The 22,321-nt window shown below is 43.6% G+C and overlaps 1 protein-coding gene across 2 annotated transcripts in view; it reads left to right on the forward strand.

Moving 5' to 3' along the window:
- The window catches only part of kaznb (kazrin, periplakin interacting protein b), a 167,579-nt gene that overhangs the window by 58,200 nt on the left and 87,058 nt on the right, over nucleotides 1–22,321 (forward strand). For both annotated transcript variants that reach the window (XM_083772130.1, XM_083772131.1), the window contains exon 3: nucleotides 20,042–20,252. In XM_083772130.1, coding sequence (XP_083628256.1) covers nucleotides 20,042–20,252 — 211 coding nt within the window. The remainder of the gene's footprint in view (nucleotides 1–20,041; nucleotides 20,253–22,321) is intronic.

Consider the following 22,321-nt stretch of genomic DNA (forward strand, 5'->3'; position numbering starts at 1 on the left):
AGTAACACATTGTGAGCTTATAGATCTGTTATTTGGGGATTTTAGTCTGCTGCTGTTAGGGTACTATATTTTGTCGGATGTGTGTCGCTGCTGTGTTGACTGCTGCAGTTTCTGAACGTTATTTCAATATTTTATGTTTTGTTTAGCAGTGTATTACAAGAATTCAGCAGGTGCAGATCAGCATTTTATCTTGAATAGCTCCATTTGGAAAATAATGTATCACTAGCAATGGATAGGGGGATTGTGGAATGTGAGATATCCCGGCAGTTCAATACTCAGTTTGACTTAAACTGACTGTGCATGCAAGACCAGTTACCAAGAAATTGTTAAATCATTGTTTTTCTTCCAGATTAGTCCTGAAACAATAACTGACCCAATTTAACTTAGCTACTGTACATTACAGTATCCATCGTAGTGCCACTATTGCACTTGTGTACTGTACATGGTGATTACATGGTGATGTCCATGCTGAAACCATATATTATATTGTGTAGAGTGTATTTGGAGTCTCAGTGCAAACCCATCAGCAATGTACCCTCTAACTGTTACCAGTAGGGTGACCAGATGTCCCTAATTTCCAAGACTTTTCAGGAATTGAGACCCTGTCCCACATTGTGACTGGCAGGCATACTTGTTCAACTGCCCTAATAGTTAAGTCCCCTAATAGTTGGCTTTCTGTTGTAAAGCTCTCGCCTTGGAAAACCAGTAAGACGCTTGAGGGCGAGTAGGGTGAGGCCGTGCTGAAACAACAGAGCTTCTTAATGGAGGGCATGTGCATGACATCATCATACGCAGAAGATATGCGGGAATGCCTACTGAGTTGCAAAAAACTAAATTCTGGCCATGACAGGTAATACATCCAAACATAAATAAATCTGATTGCATTACACAATGTTAAATGACGTGAAACTCACTTTTCCCACTCACTTTGTCACTCTAGTTGCCAGATCTACTATTTCTTCCCCCAATTCCCTGGAGCACATTCCACTGTCATGAATTCCTTTGGTGAGCAGATAGTATTTTAATGAACTTCACACAAGGTATTTTAATGACATGCTTGTCCGCTTGCATCCCCCTGACACAAAGTGTCAGTTAGGTGCAATTGAAAATAGCCATGAGTCTCCATATAGGAGAGACTTGATATTTCCTTTCTAAGTTGATACATACCCTGGTGACCATATAATAGACCTGCCATTCTCAATTTCTCATATAAGGCTTATATCATTGCTGTCGGGCAGAAAACCTTGTATCTCCATAATTCCACTTGTGTTTTTTGTTTAGGTTTTTGGCTAAAGTAGCAGAAATGGCTCATTTACAAGCTCACAACCCATTGCATCACAACGCGTTGTGGGCTTGTAGATCGCTACAGTATTTTTGCTATTTTTTTTCGTAGGTTGAAAGTAATCTGACAGGAAATGGGGAGAGAGATGGGTGGGAAGACACACGACAAAGGTCGTTCGGGATCGGGATTCGAACCTGTGGCACGCCGTCAGGCTGGCTCAGTAGCCTAGGTGCCCGGACGGTTGAGTTAAACGTCCGGGCCTATTGTTTAAACATTTTGAAAGTGCTTACTTGTGTGATTTTAATAAATATTGAACCAATGAAAAATATTAATAACAAGAGCTTGTTACTAATAACTACATTTATTGGAACTCAGGTTATTTTTTCCATAGCCTAACAGTTTTGGACATAGGAGGTTTCCACCTGATGCTGTTTGGCTGCCAGCAAAAAATAAAAAATAAAAGTGTAAAAACTTGTAACCTTTGAGAGTGAATGTGAACGTCACTAACACAATCAGGGACTAGGCGCTCTGCGAGGAATGTTTCTGGCTCTGAGTCTGTATGAATCTGTGATATTAATGGGAACCATATGCATGGTGCTTCATGCAGAAATCCCCTGAAGCTGCATTGCCGCTCATTGTGCTTGCATGCCTGTTGCATTTCTGTCATTTCACTTACTCAAAATGGGCTTGTGGCATTTCTTTAGACTAGAATCCCACTATTATGCTCACTTATTATTGTAGGCAGTGGATATATTCAGTCCACCAGGCGGCATCGGGAAAGGAAATGTTGCCGTTGTGACTTGATAACCTCGGCTCATCAAAGCCAAACTTAACTGATCTTGTCTATCTAAGACCAGGTTGTAACCACGACATTGCCCCAGACCAATCAAATGACAGAAACCACGGATCTCAAATAATTAGAACACTACAGCTTTTTGCCAGCTGCGGACACCATGTTCCACTACTGTACCTCTACTAGCAACCGGTAGTCCACACTCTTTCCTCATTGGCTGCCTCTAGGCTGTCTCTAAGCCAATGGGAGACTTACCCATAAAACCCATAGTCTGAACGGCATAAAACCCATACTCTGAATGCCGCAACGTGAAACCGTATTGGCTGCATACTCTGAACGCCACAATGTGAAGCCGTGACATGAGGCAGAGGCTGCGGCACACAAACTGATTATAGATCAGTTCATAAACGAGAGCTTGCGGCAGCTGGCAATTATAACTGAGTCATTCTTGTTATATTGTATAGCAATATATATGCAAATAGGAATTAATAGGAAAATGTATTTTACCAGTATCAGAGCATCCCTTGCAGACATCACTGCTACAGTATACTGTCACAACACTGTATGCTGTCGAGAAGACAGTTAACAAGTAGACTAAATATACATGGAAACACCATGCAGTATATTACACACTGCTCATATTGATATCTGACCTGTTTTTCTTACCGCTATTTCTTTCGCATGTTAAAATCTACAGCAATAGTATGAGTAGGCCTGAATGTCGGTCGAGTTGTAGTGAACACCTGTCTTTACAGTATGAAACAACTGCCCGTTGGCAGGAGAAATTGGATGTTTGGGCAGGGTGTGGCAGGGGACTTTTGTCCAGCCGGTGTTTGCTTATCTTTAGAGATGAAACCTTAAATGGAGGGTGTGCCGTCTGCATGGTTGTGTACACCGGTACACGAGGTCCCTGCTGTATTGTTAAGCCTCTCTCCCTCATCCGCGGTTTACATTTAGACATGGCAATGTCTCCTCAGGGCTTTCAAAAGCCTGTGTAATGAAAGGTGGTCTTTAGGTTCTTGAAGGATGGCAAGTCTATTCAGTTTCAAAGTGATTGTTATCCTCGGTAAACAAACTACCTTTGATTGTGGCTTCGAGCGATGGTCATCAACAAAATACTTTTGCGCTCCCTCCTTGCTCTCTCTCTTTGCCTGCCTTTGCTTGTGTCTAATTTTTCTTCCACAAGTAGAAACAGAAACCCAGTCACCCACACAACTAAGCCCATTCATAGCACTCAAAACTCAATGATACAGTACGCACAAACATGAAGTCTCAGTATACAGACAAATCACTTCTAATCACATACTGTACATTTCTGCACAGATATGTTGTGTGTGTGTGTGTGTGTGTGTGTGTGTGTTGATTTCTAACAGTCACTCAACAGCAACAGGAATGTTAAAATGTTGCCCAGATGTAGACATTGGAGAACAATGGTCATGGCATAACATTGCATCCTATTGTACTTTTCATGCCTCATTAGTAGTAATGCTTTCCTATAGTTTAATCCCCTTAAGGCCTCAAAATCTCAGAGCCAGACAGGTTTAGAATTTAGGCAAAAAGAAAAGGTTAGTTGACTGGAGTCCCTCAACCTTTTTTCGCCCTATACTAAATATTTTCACGGTAAGCCTATTAAGTTTCGGTCTATAATGCTTTAGAAACACATTTATAATGCCTTTAACTGCACTTAAAAGGCTTCATAACACTCGTTACAAATGATTATAATTATGCACAACGAGTCTAACGACAATAAGGTTTATTAACTTCTTTAGTTAAAGGTTGTGTCTATATGGGAGTGCATTTTAATCACATTTTTGATGCACTTCATATCACTTGTTATAAATGTTTGTAATTGTGCATAAGAACTTACACAATATAACTTTAGAAACTATAACTAACTAAGTTATGGATGGATGGATGGATGGATGGATGGATGAATAAATATAATGTAAATACCATAGACTGTAAAAAATATGGACAAAGCGTTCCCCGGGTCTAACATGGACGTAAAATGAAGCCTGTAATTCCTTGCACTGTAAGTCGCCATATTTCTAGATCCGTTTGGGCCCAGCTGGCCATTGGCTGGCTCCGTTTGAGCCCAGCTGGCCATTAACTGGCCCAGACAACGAGGCGGGACTTCCCCCCTTACTCTTTGTTGGTTTTTATTTTGACTGAACGGGGGGTGGCTCCCGATCATAGACTGTAACCACTCCCCTCAGAACATACGCGACTTTATGGTCATTTTTTTAATAAATGGGACCATAATTTTCCAAAAAGAATATTATGACATGAGAAATGAGACTTTAAACTAGTGACTGGAAGCAGAAAGTATTCATGACCATGTTTATTAAGGTAATACAGTCTAGGTGAAGTTGGGCCCAAATACACCTCTATGGAGCTATGGGTTTTTTGGGCCCAATGACAGCGCCACAACAGGCCATTATATGAACTTCCCCCTGTTAAATACACATAAATGAATGCGCTGGTCCGCTGAACTTATAAAACTTGTTATAAGTTGTTATGCATAATTAATATACAGTCTTAACATCTTCACCAAAATAGATCTAAAAGCTCACAACGTGTCACAATGCTTTGAGCTTGTAGATCTGCTATTTTGAGCTATCGTTTACCCCAGAATTGAGACTCAAGTGATTAAAGACCTCAATTCAGGAAAAAAGGACAAAACAATGATTGGTCATGCAGATTTAATTCAATTATCCGCTCCTATAGGAAAAACAAGCTTATTTAACACATTTAAATCACATACATTTACAATTAGAATAAGTTGCAGCCATTAAAAACGAGATTGGATAGAAATACAGCTCATCAGCACCGTTTTCCTCTCCAACCACATTAGCATAAATGCTTTGCTCTTTTAGACTAAAGTATACATCACCTCGAGCAAACGGCTCTATCCTGTGACATCTGTGCAGTGGGCAGGATGAACCTCCATTCCTTCCATTAGGTCCTCGGGTGACTCAGCCATATTGCACTAATTATAAAGAATCAAAGACATCGCTGTCAGGTTGACAGCTATTCTGTAGTGTTGTGTTTGTGCATCTAATTTCTTTTGCATATTAATAATCCTGTGTGCGTGCCTAGCAGTGAGTGGGTGTATTTGTGTGTGAATGGGATGACTCTTTGTGTGCGTGTGCGTGTGCGTGTGTGTGTGCGTGTGCGTGCGCGTGTGCGACGTAACACTGACTACTTTTTTGCCAGTCAGGTCACTCAGCAATGTTTATTTCATGTACTCCCCACTGCACGCTTGACTGTCTTTCAATTTAGTCCTTCTGATAACTTGGCTCCCTCGCAGAGATAAGTGTTGAAATATAATAAACGACTTCACAACTCCACAAGTTTTGATGTTCAAAACTGCCAATCTCTCTTGCTTGTTTTTGCTAGTTGTTTTTTTGTATCTTTCCCTCTGCCTTCCTTGTTCTTTCACATCTGCATGTTCCAACATGTTGGCTATTTTGTACAATTATAATTCTGATGTCTTTCTTGCACAGCATGCCATGTTACTTTTAACTTTCCCAGCCTTGGAGTTTGAAATCCTCTTCAAATCAGAGTTACTGTGTCATTGTGTCCAAAAATAGAGTAACATTTTGACCCCATGCCATTCTCACAGGGTTTTATTTTTAGCATTTCCCATCATTCTTGGACCTTGATCAAAATGTAAAGAGTAAGAGAATCACTTATTTTTGTTACAGTATGAATATGCATCCCTGATAAGAGGGAATTAAGGAAGTCGCTTGGAGAGTTGATGAAATTTTTTTACAGAATTGTAGAATGTATTGTATAAAGCTGTGACAGAATATTCTGTAGGCTCTACATTGTAGGAATGCCATCTTTATAAGATCATCCTATAGCCTTTGCACATATATCTGACAGGGGATCAGCAGTGTTTTGTGACAGTAGTTCTAAAACATTTGTCAAGGACCTCACAACTCGCTTATTTGTATTTGTGAATTTGTGCCAGGGAGCCCCATAAGAAATTATTATATTAATATATATATATATTTATTTTGTAAAGAGTATTACAACATGAAAGAATATACAAACTAAACTGTAAACGTATTGCTGGGGACCCCCTGGAATCCCCACAAGCATCCCTGGGGTCCCCAGCAGTCAGAACCCTCTTTGAGAACCAGTGGTCTAAGCTAACCCCATAGCTGTCCATCATTTGACTGCAGCTCTCCAGTGGTCTTTTGGTGCAGAGGAGCTGCCGTTTTCAGCTAAAACGGCACTGCTTTCACTGCACACCTCCAGTGGAAAATGGCTTACCTGGCATCAATTACTGCCATGCGTGTCTCGCTCCAGTGACCACAATCATGATCGCCGCGTCCTAGATTAATTAGGCAGGTTACAAAACAATCTTCTGCCCATCTCGCTGATATTCATGGGGAATGGCTGACGGCAGCCTTGCCCATTCATCTCTCTGTCTCGTCTAAAGGATGTCCCCCCATCCACAGGTCCATACTCTAGCCCGCTCTCAGCAGCCCGCCATGATTAGCCAATAAATAGCTAAATGTATATCATAAATCAAGAGCGAAAGTGCTGTCAGGGTGATTTCTATTGCATTCTGAAAAAGGAGTAAAAAAAACCCCACTCTTGAGCTCTGGGAGATGGAGGAAGGAGAAGGAGAGAGAGAGAGAAACTGAGAGTGACTGTGACGGAGAGAGAGAGCATGGTAGAGAATGATTTACCTCTAGACTAGAGGAGAGGTATCCTAACAATGTAAAGGGAAACACTTCTGGTGTCATTTTTGCATCTACTGGCTTTTGTGTGTACCCAGACTCTGTTTAAGTTGCTTGATTCCACATTTAGATTTTTGGTATAGAGTGTATGTGCGTGACATCATTATCATACCCAGAAGTTATCTGGGAATGCCTACTGAATCACTGATTGGCTAAAAACTTTGCCTTGACAGCCCATACACCCAAACAAATAATAATAATTAACTTTATTTATAGCACTTTTTAAAACAATGTTTCAAAGTACTTTCCAATACAGGACAAAATGCAGTGCAGTAGAATAAAACAACAACAATAAACACATTTTAACACAAGTAAACCGGTGAACGCAAAAATAAAACTATCAATAATTCAAGTAAAAGCCATCGTGAACAAGTGGGTTTTTAGCTGTGATTCATAAGAACTCAGTAGGCTGATGTGTCCTAGGGCCTCTTGTAGGGCATTCCACAGCTTAGGTGCACGGGCCGAGAAAGCCCGGTCACCCATGGTGACAAGCTGGGTAGCCGGAACTTCCAGGAGAGCTTTGCTTGCTGATCTAAAGCTACGTGTTGGCCTATGGGGCTCCAGCATGTCTTTTATGTAGATGGGGGGCCAAGCCATGTAGTGCCTTATAAGTGGTAATTCAAAAATAAGTCCTATCTGATGGCATCAAACTACAGTACGTTAAACTCACTTTGCCACTCACTTTATGCATGTGCATATACCCTCTATTCATTTGATCAGACAGACCCTCCTATATACGTCCATTCAACTTCAAACGAATGATATTGTCTTTCTAATGAATGGGGAGATTAGTTATTTCATCCAGCACCAGACTTCATGGATTTCATGCATGGACTTACAGCATTCCTTGATGCAACATTACATTATAGAAAAGAATATGAACACAATGAAATAACTAATTGAAAAATTGACGTCTCCATATTAATTAAAAACACTATCATTCACCAGAACCAGAAAGGATTTATCATGTTTTCAATGAGTCTGCAATGGACTGTGAAGTTGAATGGGCTTAGGGAAATTAATATCACTATATTGCCTCAAGCAACTTTAGGAACTGTCTGGGTTGCACACACAAGTCTTATCTTATTTTTAAAATAGTTGATCTCCAAGCTCAGATCTGCTATTTTCAAAATAAGAAAAATAATCACACCCGTGTGAACTGAGTGGTGCAACTCCCCTCTCTCTCCCCCCCCCCCTCTCTCTCTCTCTCTCTCTCTCTCTCTCTCTCTCTCTCTCTCTCTCTCTGTTTCTGGCAGACGGTGCTCATAGTCACATGGGTTAACACGGACATAGTCACATAGGTGAACACATAGGTGAACACGGACATTGCTGTTCCTTGGAGTGGTTGCACCACTCAAAAATGTTCACCTATATGACATTACGTACCCAAGACAAGGGGTAAGCTATTATCCAGCAGTATCCAGGGATCCATAGTAGCTCTGCTACTGGGCTACTGCGTTCTTCAGCTGCAGGTCAATAGTCCTGATCTATAATTTTCTCTCTTGGATCTAGGGTGTAATAAAGCTGTCAATACTTAGGCCTACTCCACTGGTTCTACATGGCCTGGAATTCGTTCAGATGACACTTTGATGATGTTGATGATGATGATAATACTGTCACTGCCATCTTTCTCATCTCCCCCGCGAGTGAGCAGGAGGCGCCACCGCGTATCTCTCTCTCTCATTGTCTCGACAAAACCCTGTAATTGTGCCTCCTCCAGGAGAGAGTGCTGGGGACCAATCACGGGGGAGGGGAACGCAATTAAACGTTACAGAGGCAGCCGAGTGTGCACTGAGACACATTTTGTGTCAACCCCTGTGTGTGTGTGTGTGTGTGTGTGTGTGTGTGTGTGTGTGTGTGTGTGTGTGTGTGTGTGTGTGTGTGTGTGTGTGTGTGTGTGTGTGTGTGTGTGTGTGTGTGTGTGTGTGTGTGTGTGTGTGTGTGTGTGTGTGTATCAGATGGTGGAACTTGGGTCTAGTACACTTGTATGGGTGCTGCACACGCACAGCTTCCGTACCAGAGAGTTCCACTTGGATCTGTGTACCCAGCTGTTTAAGAGAGATTGTAGGCATGTACGTATCTGTTATGGTTGAATATTGTAAGACTAGGATATGGAATGATTTAAAATCGAGGCAATTCTCCCCCAAACTTTGCAAAACAACAGAGATGCTATGTTCAAATCTGAATCTGTGTGGTACTGGAGAAACCCTGTGTATTCCAAGATGCACAGAGTCGGACACCTTTGGGGCGGTGGTGTTGGTGTTATCTGTGACTGGAGAGGCTTGTGTCAATGTGGTGAGGTATTAGAATGGAGGACGGACAGATGTGCGCCGTGGGCGTTCGAGTGGAGCTCAACAAGGACTTGGTGGTCACACTTTTTTTTGTGTCACATAATTGGTCCTTCTCCCCCAGGGTTTAATCAGCCTATATTGGCCTACCCCCAGGGATGGGAAATCTGGTCTCTGAGCCATGTTGAGATAGTGGTAGACAAAATGCACTGGATTCAATATTCAGTACTTGAACACAGTACTTGAGTCAAAGTGTAGATACTCCTGCTGAAATATTACTAAAAGTGGTTAGCTCATTATGTATACTTTCCCCTTCCTATAAACCCTGTGGAGTCAAAAGTACAATATTTGGTCTTTTAATTGTAGTGCAGATACTCAAGTCAATGTAGTAAGATTCTCCCCCAGGTCTAAACAGCCTATATTGGCCAGCTGTGTTCAGCGATGCTAAATAGTCTCTGTGCCAGTCGAGCCTAGGAACCGGATCCACATTGAGGAACCACAATCAGTTCCATCACATTTGGAACCAATTGCCGGAACTGGTTTCTCACGCTGTCGGAGCTGGTATGTGGACTTCACATTTGCTATAAAATGTGTAAATTACAATACCGGTGGTTCTCAATAATTTCAAGGACGAGCATAACTCAGTTACAGACCCTGTAAGGGTCCATTCGTAACCCCTAAAGTAATCATTAAAGGGTACAGTTAAGTAATTCGGACCATTATGAGTGAATCATTAAGGAACCGGGAACGCTAAAATCCTAAAGGCTCCCAACCCTAGAGCCAGGGTGAGATAATGGAGATGAGAGGTTAACCCCCCGGCTTGACGGCACTGTAATCATGGAGGAGGATTGAACAGGCTTTTTTGCACAAGACACTGCACAAGATCGGCTGCAAACGTAGGCAGGTGGTTTGGGGCTTAAAATGCAACGATTTATTGCTCACACAGTACTTAGCTGTTTGATATTTTTGCAGTTTCACTGACTGTGGCATTGTGGAAGGCTTACACTGGGGCTCCACCGGGCGCGTCAGCGTCACGTCTCCGTCACCGTCAGGGAATGTTCCCTTTTTAATCAATGAAGGGTGGCTCCACTGCCCGCGTTGTGTTGCGTGACTGCATTAAAATTGCCCCGGTTGGTTTTTGGACACACGCGACGGAGACGCAACGCGCCCGGTGGAGCCCCGCCGTTAGAGAGAGAGAGAGGGAGGAAGAATCACAAATACACTAGTGGTTTTCTGGATAAGGGCCACTTGAAAACCTGGAAAGCGCTCACGGCCCACCCATCTGACCACTTAACACTTGCCACAGGCCATTTGCCTGTGTGTCTGTCAGATGGGTGGGCCACGTGCATTTTCCCCCCACGATTCACACACAATCGATTGCATCCTTCCAGCTTGGATCAATGGAGCTGATATAGTATACTTTAACTTCTCATTCATTGGCATGATTATGAAAATTGGCATTTTTATTTGGGGGCCCACTTGCATTGCCCTCACGGCCCACCAGTACGTGTGCCCGGCCGGCACACTAGGTTGAGAAACCACTGCAGTAATGCACACAAAGGAGTTGAGTTTCCGTTCTCACTTACTGTTTTCCACCATCATTGCCCTTCTGTTTCATCACGCAGGGTGAGTGTGAAGGGAAGGGGGGGGGGTCATCTCGTCCCATAGCCAGTCACACGCTGACATAAGTAGTTTTGCTCCAGCTGTGACATTTGCATACTGTAGATGTGTGTGCACGTCTGACTGAACATTTGTATTCTGAACGGTGAATGTGCCACTGCCTCTGGCTCAGCAGGTTCACACACTACAGTCTGGGTTCAACACAAGTGGCAGGTCTGTCTGTCTGTCTGTCTGTCTGTCCGTATATTCTATAGAACAGGTAGTGGCATCAGAGAAAAACCTTGTTTCTTAACTTGCCACTTCCTTTTAGGTTCTCCTGGCAACCCCCACAACACACACACAGTTCACAAACATGCAGTTTAAACGTACAGTCTGTAAGTTATGTCTGTTGTCTCACTCTCCCCGATGGAGAGAGGTAATTGATTTTTAGTTGAAAATCATTCATTTCCGTCGAAGTGGAATGGTCGTGCGACACAATATAGATTAGTGTAGTAGATTAATTAGCCTGTAATCCTGGGCGGGGAATTGTACCCTTCTTGGTGTCAAGTATAGAGGGCTTATATTTGGATTTACTAACTATAGTCTGTCTGTCTGTCTGTCTGTCGGTCTTCTCACAAACCGCCATATAAGTGGAAAATGTCTTGTGCACACTGTTAGTAGGCCACAGAAGTAAAAAAATATAATGGGAGTCAAAAGGACTGTGAAACCTTCCCAAATCGAGTCATTCTTCATGGATACTGTCTGAGATCCACATGCTGGCATCCACACTGTTTATATTTTATTTTGTGTGCTAGCAGTAGACATAAACTAGGAATCTACACGGAGCTGGGCAGGCCTTGTTTACAATGTGAATCCAGACCGGAGCCCTGGGGAGCTCCACATCGTCGGCTCTGTGCCGTCAAAGAAACGTTGTTTTGACCAAAACGATCGAATGCACTATAAAAGCGCAATTGACAAAGGTCTTCGGCAATGGCGTTAAGCGTCAGTGTCAAAATTAGGCTTCAATTGACAAAGGACTTCGGCAATGGCGGCATAAGTGTTAACCACTCCTCCTTGAAAACTTTTTCAAGGGGGAGTGGTTTTTTCCCCTTATAATGGGAGTGGATGGAACTTGACGCCACTTGATGAGACTGTCTGCTTAGACCCTATCAGCGTCAATGTGACTCACATTGTAAGGCGCTTATTAAGGCTCTATTGAAATGTATGCCATTGATAGAAATGCAGATTACATTCCTTTAGCCAAATCATATTTCCTGGAGGGAAGCCGTGCCCGATTTACAAATAAATACATTTTATAAAATCTGTTTCTATTCTAAGAAATCTGATTTGATGGTGCAGTGGGCTGCCAAAATCTTGTTTTCAGTTACATGCACCAATTCATGTTTTCAAACTGGATTATTCATATTTAGCAAGACTGTCAGTCATTCCAGAAGACTGAGCTAGTGTTTTAAATCTAAATGTTGCTGTCCCAGCATGCATTTCCCTTCAAGCCAACACTAAACACCAGTGTGTGGTTGCACCACTTCACTTGTGTTCAAACCACAATCATGGTTTACTGAGCCACTGTCGTCTAAAACCCCATTTATATTTCATTGTACGACGGCGTTGTGGACCAAAAATAGCCGATCCAGAAGCTCACATCATGTCACATATCTGCAATATATTCTGAGCTTGTAGCTCTTCTATTTTTGGTCCTTATTGGCGTTTACAATGTCTCATCTCACTGAGTGGGCCAGTCTCCGCAGTCAAGATTCACGAGTACACAAGACAAGAGTACAATTATTGGCTTTTGGTTCCTCAACAGCAATAACAACGTTAACAATGAAATGACTAAGAATAACAACGTTAGTAAGTACAAAGTAAACTAAATCTGAAATGTATGTACAGTATGTTAGTCATAGTGCAGCTTGAGGTGTGTAAAGATGCTGTGTGCATGGTTCCTTCTATTCTAAATATTATCAATACTTGTATGTACTGTATACTGTATGTATGTGTGTGTGTGTGTGTGTGTGTGTGAGTGTGTGTGTGTGTGTGTGTGTGTGTCACTGTGTCAGTCTTATCAGCTTAAGCCATATACTTTATTGAACCACAAATAGTGAAAATATCGCAACATGTAAGCTTCTGCTAAATGTTTTGGTTATTTTTTTAAACATGCCTTCAATGACATGCTCAAAATAGGGATGCCAGGGTCATGTGGTTCAACATATGTCATGTTCCAGTATGCGTGGTACAGTATTTGTTTAAATCATAGACTGTTACCAGTCTATGATTTAAACAATATGGAACCATTGCCCACCACTCCTGAATGAAGTGTCTGGTGCTGGGACTCTGGTCCTGGGCCTGGTGAGAGCAGGAGTGGACCTGGTGAGACATAGGAGGTGCCCGGACAGGAGACAACACACAGAGCCTAGTCCTTCCATGCGCCAGAATTGTACCTCCAGCCCTGGCAGAGTACTTCTGGAGTAGTTCCAACGGATTGTGTGGCCCTGGTTTTGCCCTAGTGGGACTGATTGAGGCTAGCTACTGGGACGTAAGTCAGGACTTGATCACCCCGGCTGGGTCGCCTGAGTGAGGGGTATGATGTTGGTAGTCCCGAAACCCTGTTGACCTCAGGATACGTCACTGAGGATACGTCCCAGGTGCATCCATGCAATGTATTTTTTTTTTATATGGATGAATCTGCCATCTTGCAACTTCCACTCCAGGAAAACAACCGAAAACGAGTGCTGTATGCTGGAAGGGCAGCGAGGGCACCCTGGGCACAATATGCGCTGTAGAGTGCATAGCTGAAATGTGGCGGAAGTTGCGGGATTTTGGCGGAATTACCGCTCAAGGAAATGACGTTGATGTTTTACAAATCTGTTTACATTCTCCGTGAATGAAACAAGTGTTGGGCAAAAAAATATTGTATCTGGGGGAAATACATCCGCCTATATGCACTCTCTGCCTTATATTGTGACCAGGCTTTTGTCTTCGCAGATGAGTAAGGCTGGGACCGAGGCTACAGCGAGGCTGGGTCTTCTTCACTCGCTATAGAACCAGTCGTTTTTTCTGCGGCCAGCAGGAGGGGAAAATAGCGACATCTGCTGGGCCATTAATGAGAACTGTAGTAGGGGAAACGGAAACGGCACTTCCTTATTGGCCTCATTTTAAAAAAACGATGCTTGCTGCCTGGTTTAAATATTGAGCTCGGTGGGTGAGGGATTCTACAGTATGTGCGAGTGTGTGCGTGTGCGTGCGTGTGTGTGTCTGTGCCTCTGTGGCTGCTTTTTTACACACACAAGTATAGACATTTGTATGTAAAAGGCAAGCAGCCATTCATGTGTGATGATGGCCCTCTCGCCGCACATGAATGCACCCGTCTGAGCCAAACAAGCATGACGTCCTTGACCCCAACACACATGACTGACAGGCCAACGTGACACGTGAAAGTCTCCCATTGGGCCTCCTGCTCGGCACATAAATACACCCACATTGGTGTTACCTTATCGTACATGTTTGTTGATCTCGGTCTGATTCAAGGATGCTTGTTGTTATTCACAGAGTCCCGAACAACGCTCGCATTTACTCAGCCCGAGGTGACACGACACAGCAGCATGCTTTGCAGACAGGTACCCGCCCCCACGACCATCAACACCACAGACTGTTATCTGGTTCTCACAGCATTTGATGGACATTAGGGAAGTGTGTTTTAGTGGGGTTGGATAGTTCTCCCAGGCCCCCTGATAAGACTTGTATAAATACTTGACCAGGGGCCAGGGCACTATATCACATTGCTATTGGGGGAAGAAAAAATAGAGAAAGTTCCAGTGTGCCGGGGTGGGGATTAGTCGATATTCAATTAACCAAGGCAGACAGTTCTGGTGACTGTTTATCAATAGCTCTTTTTAACGGTGCGCCCATGGCACACTTAATTACACTTCCCATTTAATGGCATCAAGCAAGTTAGCAAACACAACACAAAACACTCAAGCCAAGTTTGGAGAGCTGGAACCAAAACCCGTACTGGTGGGAGTGCTGGTTATCTGAGGCATGGCAAGTTTATTTTGGATTGTGCTATAACAATTTAGACATTTAGAATAATAGTATAATAGAATAGAATAATAATAAAACGGAAAAATAATATTTCAAAGAGTTGAATCACACGAGAGCGGCTTTAATATGGTGTGATGTTTCTTTGTAATTAGAAAATAAATTGGTTTTGTTGAAAATTGTGTAAGTAATCATTGTTTGTTCCCTAACAGGGGTTTCCCCATTTCTCCAGCTCGTTAGTAAACAGAAAATACATTTTCAGGTCGGGATGCCAATTTGATCCAGTCAGAAAAGAGAACTCCACAAAGAGAAATATCAGCTTCAATTTGACAGTCTTCCAGTTCCAATTTTGCCTGCTAAGTTTTGTTGTTTCATTACTTCCTGTTTCACTCAATTGTTTCCTCCTGTATGCTGTATGAGTTCCTGTCCTAGAAGTTTGCTAAAGAGCAGGGTGTCCTCTGTTACTGAGCAAACATATGATTGCTATCGGAATATAGAGCTATTTTAAGACTTATTTTATCAAAAGAATATATCAGTTACTAACCCTTTTAAGTGAGAGGGCCAAGTTCACACTCCCCTCTGATGTTCGCTATGGTTCTATACTCTTACGGTCTGTCTGCGGAGACAGAGGACGACATTGTGGTGTCCCGACATGCCACAAGTGATGTGTCCGCAAAGTATGTGTCTGTCTGTTGGTGTGTATCTGGGACACTGCGTGACCTGTGACCCCGAAAAGCATTCATTTCCTCACATTCCAGCACACACAGAGCATTGCCCCACTAGGCTCAGACAGAGACGAAGGTGGTTGTGGCGGCCTTTGTGCGCAATAGCCCTCAACTGTCACTTTGTTTATGAGGAGGAGCAGTTGTGTGGCAATAAGCACAACCCCCTCCATCGTCATTCCATAATGGAGGGAAACAAAAACATATACTGGCATCAGCAGGACCCTCAGCTGTGTGTTTACACAACACAGTAAATGCGGTATCTCTCATCATGCGGTGTGACCGAGAGAGGCTGTGAAAGCATTCTGATTGCTGCGCGAGGTGAACCAAATCGCTGATGCCAGCGCAAATCTTTCCTGAGAACGGTAAAAACTGTCCTGTTGATGTATTTTAATACATCACACACCCGTATGGGTTCACTTGTAATTCAGAGAGTGTACATTACAGATGGGACCAAATGGACCGCATGAGACTTATGGCATAAGTCATTTCTCAAACTTAGATTAACTTTGCGGATTCAAAGGGCGATTGAAACTCGTCTAGAGTCATGGTAGTTACTACAGGGGTGCCTCCAAAGTTTTGGGTGATATGACCTTTTTTTTTACCCTAGCACCACAATTCTGGGGGAACCTTTGTCAAAAATAGACGGTAATAGCCAAAAGCCTTAGAGTGCACTGTGATGTATGCAATGCAACTGCACCTAATGGATTTTATAACGGGCATGTCTGTGTGCATTGACTACTGTGGCTCTGGACCAGGGTTTAAAAAGGAATCCCCTACAGTCACAAGTTACTTGCTAAAAAAATGTAGTCAGTAACGTAATCCCGATTACTCCATTTAAAAAGTAACTACAAGTTACTTTCAGTTACTTTTGGATTACTTTTAAGTAAAACTCAATTTAATAAGATAATACAAGTTTTACCATTGATAGACAAGAATGTTGAGCCTATGAAATTAAGATAAGGACAACTGAAATATGGTTAAGGTCATTTAATTGTTAAGAATTTGACCTCTCTGAACAGTTACATTACTGTAGAGTCATTGTGTCAACTTATAACAGATCATAAGAAAAATGCATCTTGACCTACAGAACCATTTTGATTGTTTGATTGACAACAACCAACAACTTTGACAACCAACAACTTTGACAACCAACAACTCCATCCATGTGTGGTCAAAGTGGCAAATAAAAATATTTTTGACATTCCTGGCTGACACTCATTTAGATAGACATGGCATGAGTTTAAAACATTGACTAGACAGTAAAGACTCATTTATATAGTCTACAAAGAACTCAGCCCTATACAATTATACTTATACCCCGTAGGCTACTCTTTAAATAAAAAGCCTCATTGTATTTGACCTAAAAGAGAAGACTGCGCTACCCATTATTTATCCCCAATCCAATATATCATATATGCTCTCCTATCTAGTATCTCTGCAGTGTTGCCTGGTCTGATTATTATAAGCCACATTGGGCTTATTTTTCTGAAGTTGCTTGTAAATAATGGTAGAACGGTTGTGAGCTTGTAGATCGTCTATTTTCAAATAGCCAACATATATAAATATGCACATTGTTTAATGGACGATATATACATTTGAAGTGCTCGTGTGGCCTTTTATAGTCGCTTCTTTTGGGCTTGTTTTCATAGACCTGGTTGCTTATTTCTCTCGCAAATTGGCAACACCGCCCTGACGCAGCAGCAGCCTCCACTGTGAGGATTTTACACAGAGTCAGAGAGGTGCGCGCTGCGCTCAACTCCAATCCATTCCGTTTGGTGTTATAATCATTTATAACTTGTTTGTAAAATTAATGAGGGGAAGGGGAGAATGTAAACCTCATGTAACCCCGTTACAACACCCCCGTTACTGTAATCCAGATTACACATTTTAAAATGTACTCTAAGACGTTACAGTTACGTTTTTTTTTTTACTCTGATTACAGTAACGGATTACATGTAATCCGTTACTTCCCAACCCTGCTCTGGACACAACTAAATCTAATACACCCAGCAGTCTGTGGCTCTGGACACAACTGAATCTAATACACCCAGTCTGTGGCTCTGGACACAACTAAATCTAATACACCCAGTCTGTGGCTCTGGACACAACTAAATCTAATACACCCAGTCTGTGGCTCTGGACACAACTAAATCTAATACACCCAGTCTGTGGCTCTCCTCTGGACACAACTAAATCTAATACACACAGTCTGTGGCTCTGGACACAACTAAATCTAATACACCCAGTCTGTGGCTCTCCTCTGGACACAACTAAATCTAATACACCCAGATCCCTTTATTCATTTGACTATAGCTACAGTGGTGTTGCTTACTACGCTGTCATGTCATGTGTTTAATCTGCTGGAAGTTGTTAACCTAAACGGGAAGAAACAAAACTACAGAATCAGCGGGGGGTTTCCTGCCCCTTTAACCGTGTACAATGCCTTGTTATGCCGCCAGCTGTTTGTGGTAACGGACTAACGGTGTCCCTGAGGCCCGTCTAACGAGCCCCATCCGACAGACACACACACACAGATGTGATCTGTAACACCACTGGCAGCACTACATCACTCTCACGGTCCCCCGTCCGTCCGTCACAAAGGGAGGGCGTGGTTTGAGTGACTGCCTGGGGGAACTGTTTGAAACGGCGATCACACACCGCCGGCGGTGCTGCGTGTCATGCGGCCCGTCGGTCTCACCCTGGCTTTTGTTTGTTGCTCTCCACATCGCCGCCGTGTGAATACCAATGAGCATCGAGCGGTTATCACCCGAACCGAGGATGACAGCGTCTGACTGATGTGTCACTCCTGTGTGCCAGCCTGTCTTTTTGTTGGTGTTGTCGCACAGAGACAGAACATGTTATTTCTTTCCCCCCCTGCTTGAGAAATGAAATGTCAAATGCAAATTGCGCGAGCTGCGGCGACGACTCGGCAGCATGTGAAATTGTTCACTCGTTCAGCCGTTCAGAGATCCTGGACGTCTGTGGCCAGCGGCTCATTATTTTATTCTATCTTCATTTTATTCGTATTTATCTTCGTTTGATTCTTGACTCTTACCTGCACCTCTCATGTTTCATTCTCACTGCTGTTGCCGCTGCTATAGCACTTGCATTTCCCTATACATACAGTATTCTCTTATCTACTGTATGTTATATCTTCCCTGATCTGATGATCTTGTTTTATCCTAACTTATCTTCTCTTGTCATAAAATTGAGATGAGGGGTGGTGATTTCACTTTCACAGTGGAATCATAGATAACAAACTGAGGTCAAATGGTTTGTTTGCCAGGCTTTAAAGATAAGGGAGGGAGGGGGAATCAATCCTTTGGGCCGCTGAATAAGGAACCAGAGTAATAAGGCCCATAATGTCCTCGCCGAGGCTCAATTGTAATTCTGCTGGCCTAGCTCCGCTCTTTGTTTCCACTCATTACAGAGGCCGTGTCTCTGTTCTATGCTAAGTTTGCTCTCAGAGTTGAAATGTTTCCCCCTCGCCTTTGAGCCAGCCCCCTTTTCCCGGTCCACCGTTGTGGGGGTAAGCTTTGCCGGGACAAAGGGATGAATATATTATGAAGAGAAAAAAGAGGGGGAGGGAGTGAGTGAAAATAATACAAAATAAATAAATAATAGGGAAAGCGGGTGTTGGAGTGAAATGGGCGAAGAAAGTGAGAGTGGGAGGCTGGACTGAAAAAGATAGAGCACTTGACAAGTACTTGTCACAAAGTGTCCAACATTATTGCCAAGTCCTGAGAGAGTGGGTAGAAGTAGTAGAAAGAGACTATACTTTTACCCCTCTCGCTAAACCCTGGCAGTCTCTCTTCCAGAAAATAACAGATTTTTGGGGAGAGACACCGTCTTAGGGCGAAGTATAAATGAGTCTTAACTCATTACAGACTCTGTGCTGTAGCTAGGGTGTGGGAGATGGCGTGCTCTATAGCCTCTGTAGTTAGAGTAGTTCCACTCTGAACTCTCTTTCTCTCTCTCTCTCCCCCCCTGGTCCTCCAGCACATGGTACAGTCCATTTAAAAGGGTGCATGTCATCTGTTCTGTGTGCGCTGGGTCCTCTCTGGGAGCAGCTGCACACAGCGCATTCTACACACACCACTGCTGGCCGCATCTCTTTCTCTATTCCTGCTGTAATTCTCCCCTCTCTCTCCCTAACTCACTCTGTCTCTTTCACTCACTCCCCTTTTCTCCCACACTCAACTTTCTTTCTCCTTCGCCAGGCACACGCACACGCACGCACACACACACAAACACACACACACCGTACACTCCCTCTCTCTCTCTCTCTCTGACAGTATCGTGGGTCATCCATACAGTTATTCTGTATGCAGTAACAGGTAGACACCATCTATAGTGGAAGGGGAGAAGTGCAGTGCAGGGACCGGCTGCTTTCCTCGTTCTTTTGTGTGCATTCTAAACTGTGTGGATTAGCAGAGGAGGAGCAGGAGAAGAGGAGGGGAGAAGAACGGAGGTCTTACAAGCCCTCCGCCACCCACCCACCCCTCCATGCTTGACACCATGCCGCTCTGTGTGGGTTTGGTCCTCAGGGGAAAATCCTTAAAATGATGGAAGATAACAAACAGCTGGCGCAGAGGATCGACGGTGCCATCCAGTCCGCCAGCCAGGAGGTGACCAACCTGCGCTCCGAGTTGTCTGCCACCAGCCGCCGACTGGCAGAGCTGGGGGCCAGCAGCCCCCCGGCACTGGAGAACCACCACCGGCAGCACAACCACCTCGATGACAGCCTCCACTACCGAGGTGAGCCCGCACCGCACGTGTGTGCGTGTGTGCGTGTTTGTGCGTGTGTGTGTGTGTGTGTGTGTGTGTGTGTGTGTGTGTGTGTGTGTGTGTGTGTGTGTGTGTGTGTGTGTGTGTGTGTGTGTGTGTGTGTGTGTGTGTGTGTGTGTGTGTGTGTGTGTGTGTGTGTGTGTGTGTGTGTGTGTGTGTGTGTGTGTGTGTGTGTGTGTGTGTGTGTGTGTGTGTGTGTGTGTGTGTGTGTGTGTGCGTGCGTGCGTGCGTGCGTGCGCGTGCGTGCGTGCGTGCGTGTGTGTGTGCATGGAGCTATATTTCTGTGTGGATGTGTGCCCATGCCTCTACAGTATGTACAGTGTCCGCAGACTGAATTGTATTTTAAATTTGAATGTATCTAGAGAGAGCGAGAGAAAGCTAGATAGATGTGTGTGTCCCGCACCCGTGAGTGCGTCCACGTGCGTGTGTTATCATAAAAGTGTGTGTGTGTGTGTGAGCGCATCTGTGAGAGTGAGAACATGAAAACATGTGTGTGTGTGTGTGTTTGGAAGAGCGAGTGTGGGAAGTATTCAGAGAATGCATTGGTGGGGTGACTAATCTCATTCCGCCGTTCCTCCACTGACTTGTGTCTCCCCAAACTGGAAGGAAGGGGAGTGTTGTTATGAAGAGGGAGGGGGTTCAGGGGGTTAGAGAGCGCGGGTTCAGAGCTGGATCTGAGTCTGGTTTCCCAGGCAGCGGTTAAGGTCTCTGCAGGCTTCGCTCCCTTCCTTCCAAGCTCGTAGCGCGCCACCGAGTGGCGCGCTACGAGCTTGTAGGTCTGCTATTTTTGAAAAATCAACTGACATTTTTTTAATCTGATCTCAGGTCAGAATGGGTTAATCAGACCAGTGTGTGTCCAGTGGAAACCTCGTATGAATCTGATCTCAGGTCAGAATGGGTTAACTGCCACTCAATTAGGGTGGTACCTTGCATGGTCGCCCCTGCTGTTGGTGTGACTGTGTGTTTGAGTGCATGGGTGAATGTAATGCACAATGTAAAGCGCGTTGGATAAAGGTGCTATGGCTACTGTATATGCAGACAATACTGTACAAACGCCCATTTACAGTTTGTCGTAGGAGCCCGGAGCAGTGGTGGAAAGTACATTTACTGAAGTACTGTACTTGAGTACAATTTTGAGGTACTGTAGGTACTTCACTTGAGTATTTCCAATTTCTCTTGTATTCCACTACATCTCGGATCCAAATATTGTACTTTTACTCCACTACATTTATGTAAAAACTTTAGTTACTAATTACTGTGTAGATTTTGATGATTATTACAAAACGTACATTAACCACTTCAGCCCTATTAACCACATCGGCCATTTGAAAATAGCCGATCTACACACTCACAATGCATTGTGAGCCTGTAGATCTGCTATTTTCAGAAGCTTTTTATACATTTGAAAACCTGAAATGGGGCATTATGCATAATAATAATATTCTGCATAAGAGTAAGAGTACTTTTGGTACTTTTAAGTACATTTTGATGCCCATACTTTTGTACTTTTACTCAAGTAATTACTTTTATTCCGGTCTTGTAACAGAATACTTTTCCCATCACTGCCCTGGAGCCAAAACTAGAGGAAAGATGGGGACGGAATGGGTTTTAAATGACTGCTCACTGTGGCTCATTGACACCGCTCATTTGTTAAGATATCCCATTCTGGGCTTCATGACTACTGCCATGTGCTTTCTAACACACTGCAGTGCCCTAACTAATAGTGCTCTTTGTTTATGAGTATTACTGCGGATCTAATGACACCAAATGCGAATGTTCTCATCCACATTGTTGAAGCTTGATTTACTGTGTACTATAGTCACATGCCGAAAACAGCCGACCTACAAGCTCACAAAGCCGCACGGATGCGACACTTTGTGAGCTTGTAGGTCTGCTTTATTTTGGTGCGTGCCGCGGGTTGTACGACGGAGCGTAACTGAAGCTTTAGGCGTGTTGTTGTATGCTGGAGGAGGACGATAGCAGGAGGGAAATTAACTCTTGCACCAAAGTGGCTGCAGACGCTACTTTGATTTCACAGT

This window comes from Protomyctophum parallelum, assembly GCF_964188405.1.
Source record: "Protomyctophum parallelum genome assembly, chromosome: 8".
Classification (NCBI taxonomy): Eukaryota; Metazoa; Chordata; class Actinopteri; order Myctophiformes; family Myctophidae; genus Protomyctophum; species Protomyctophum parallelum.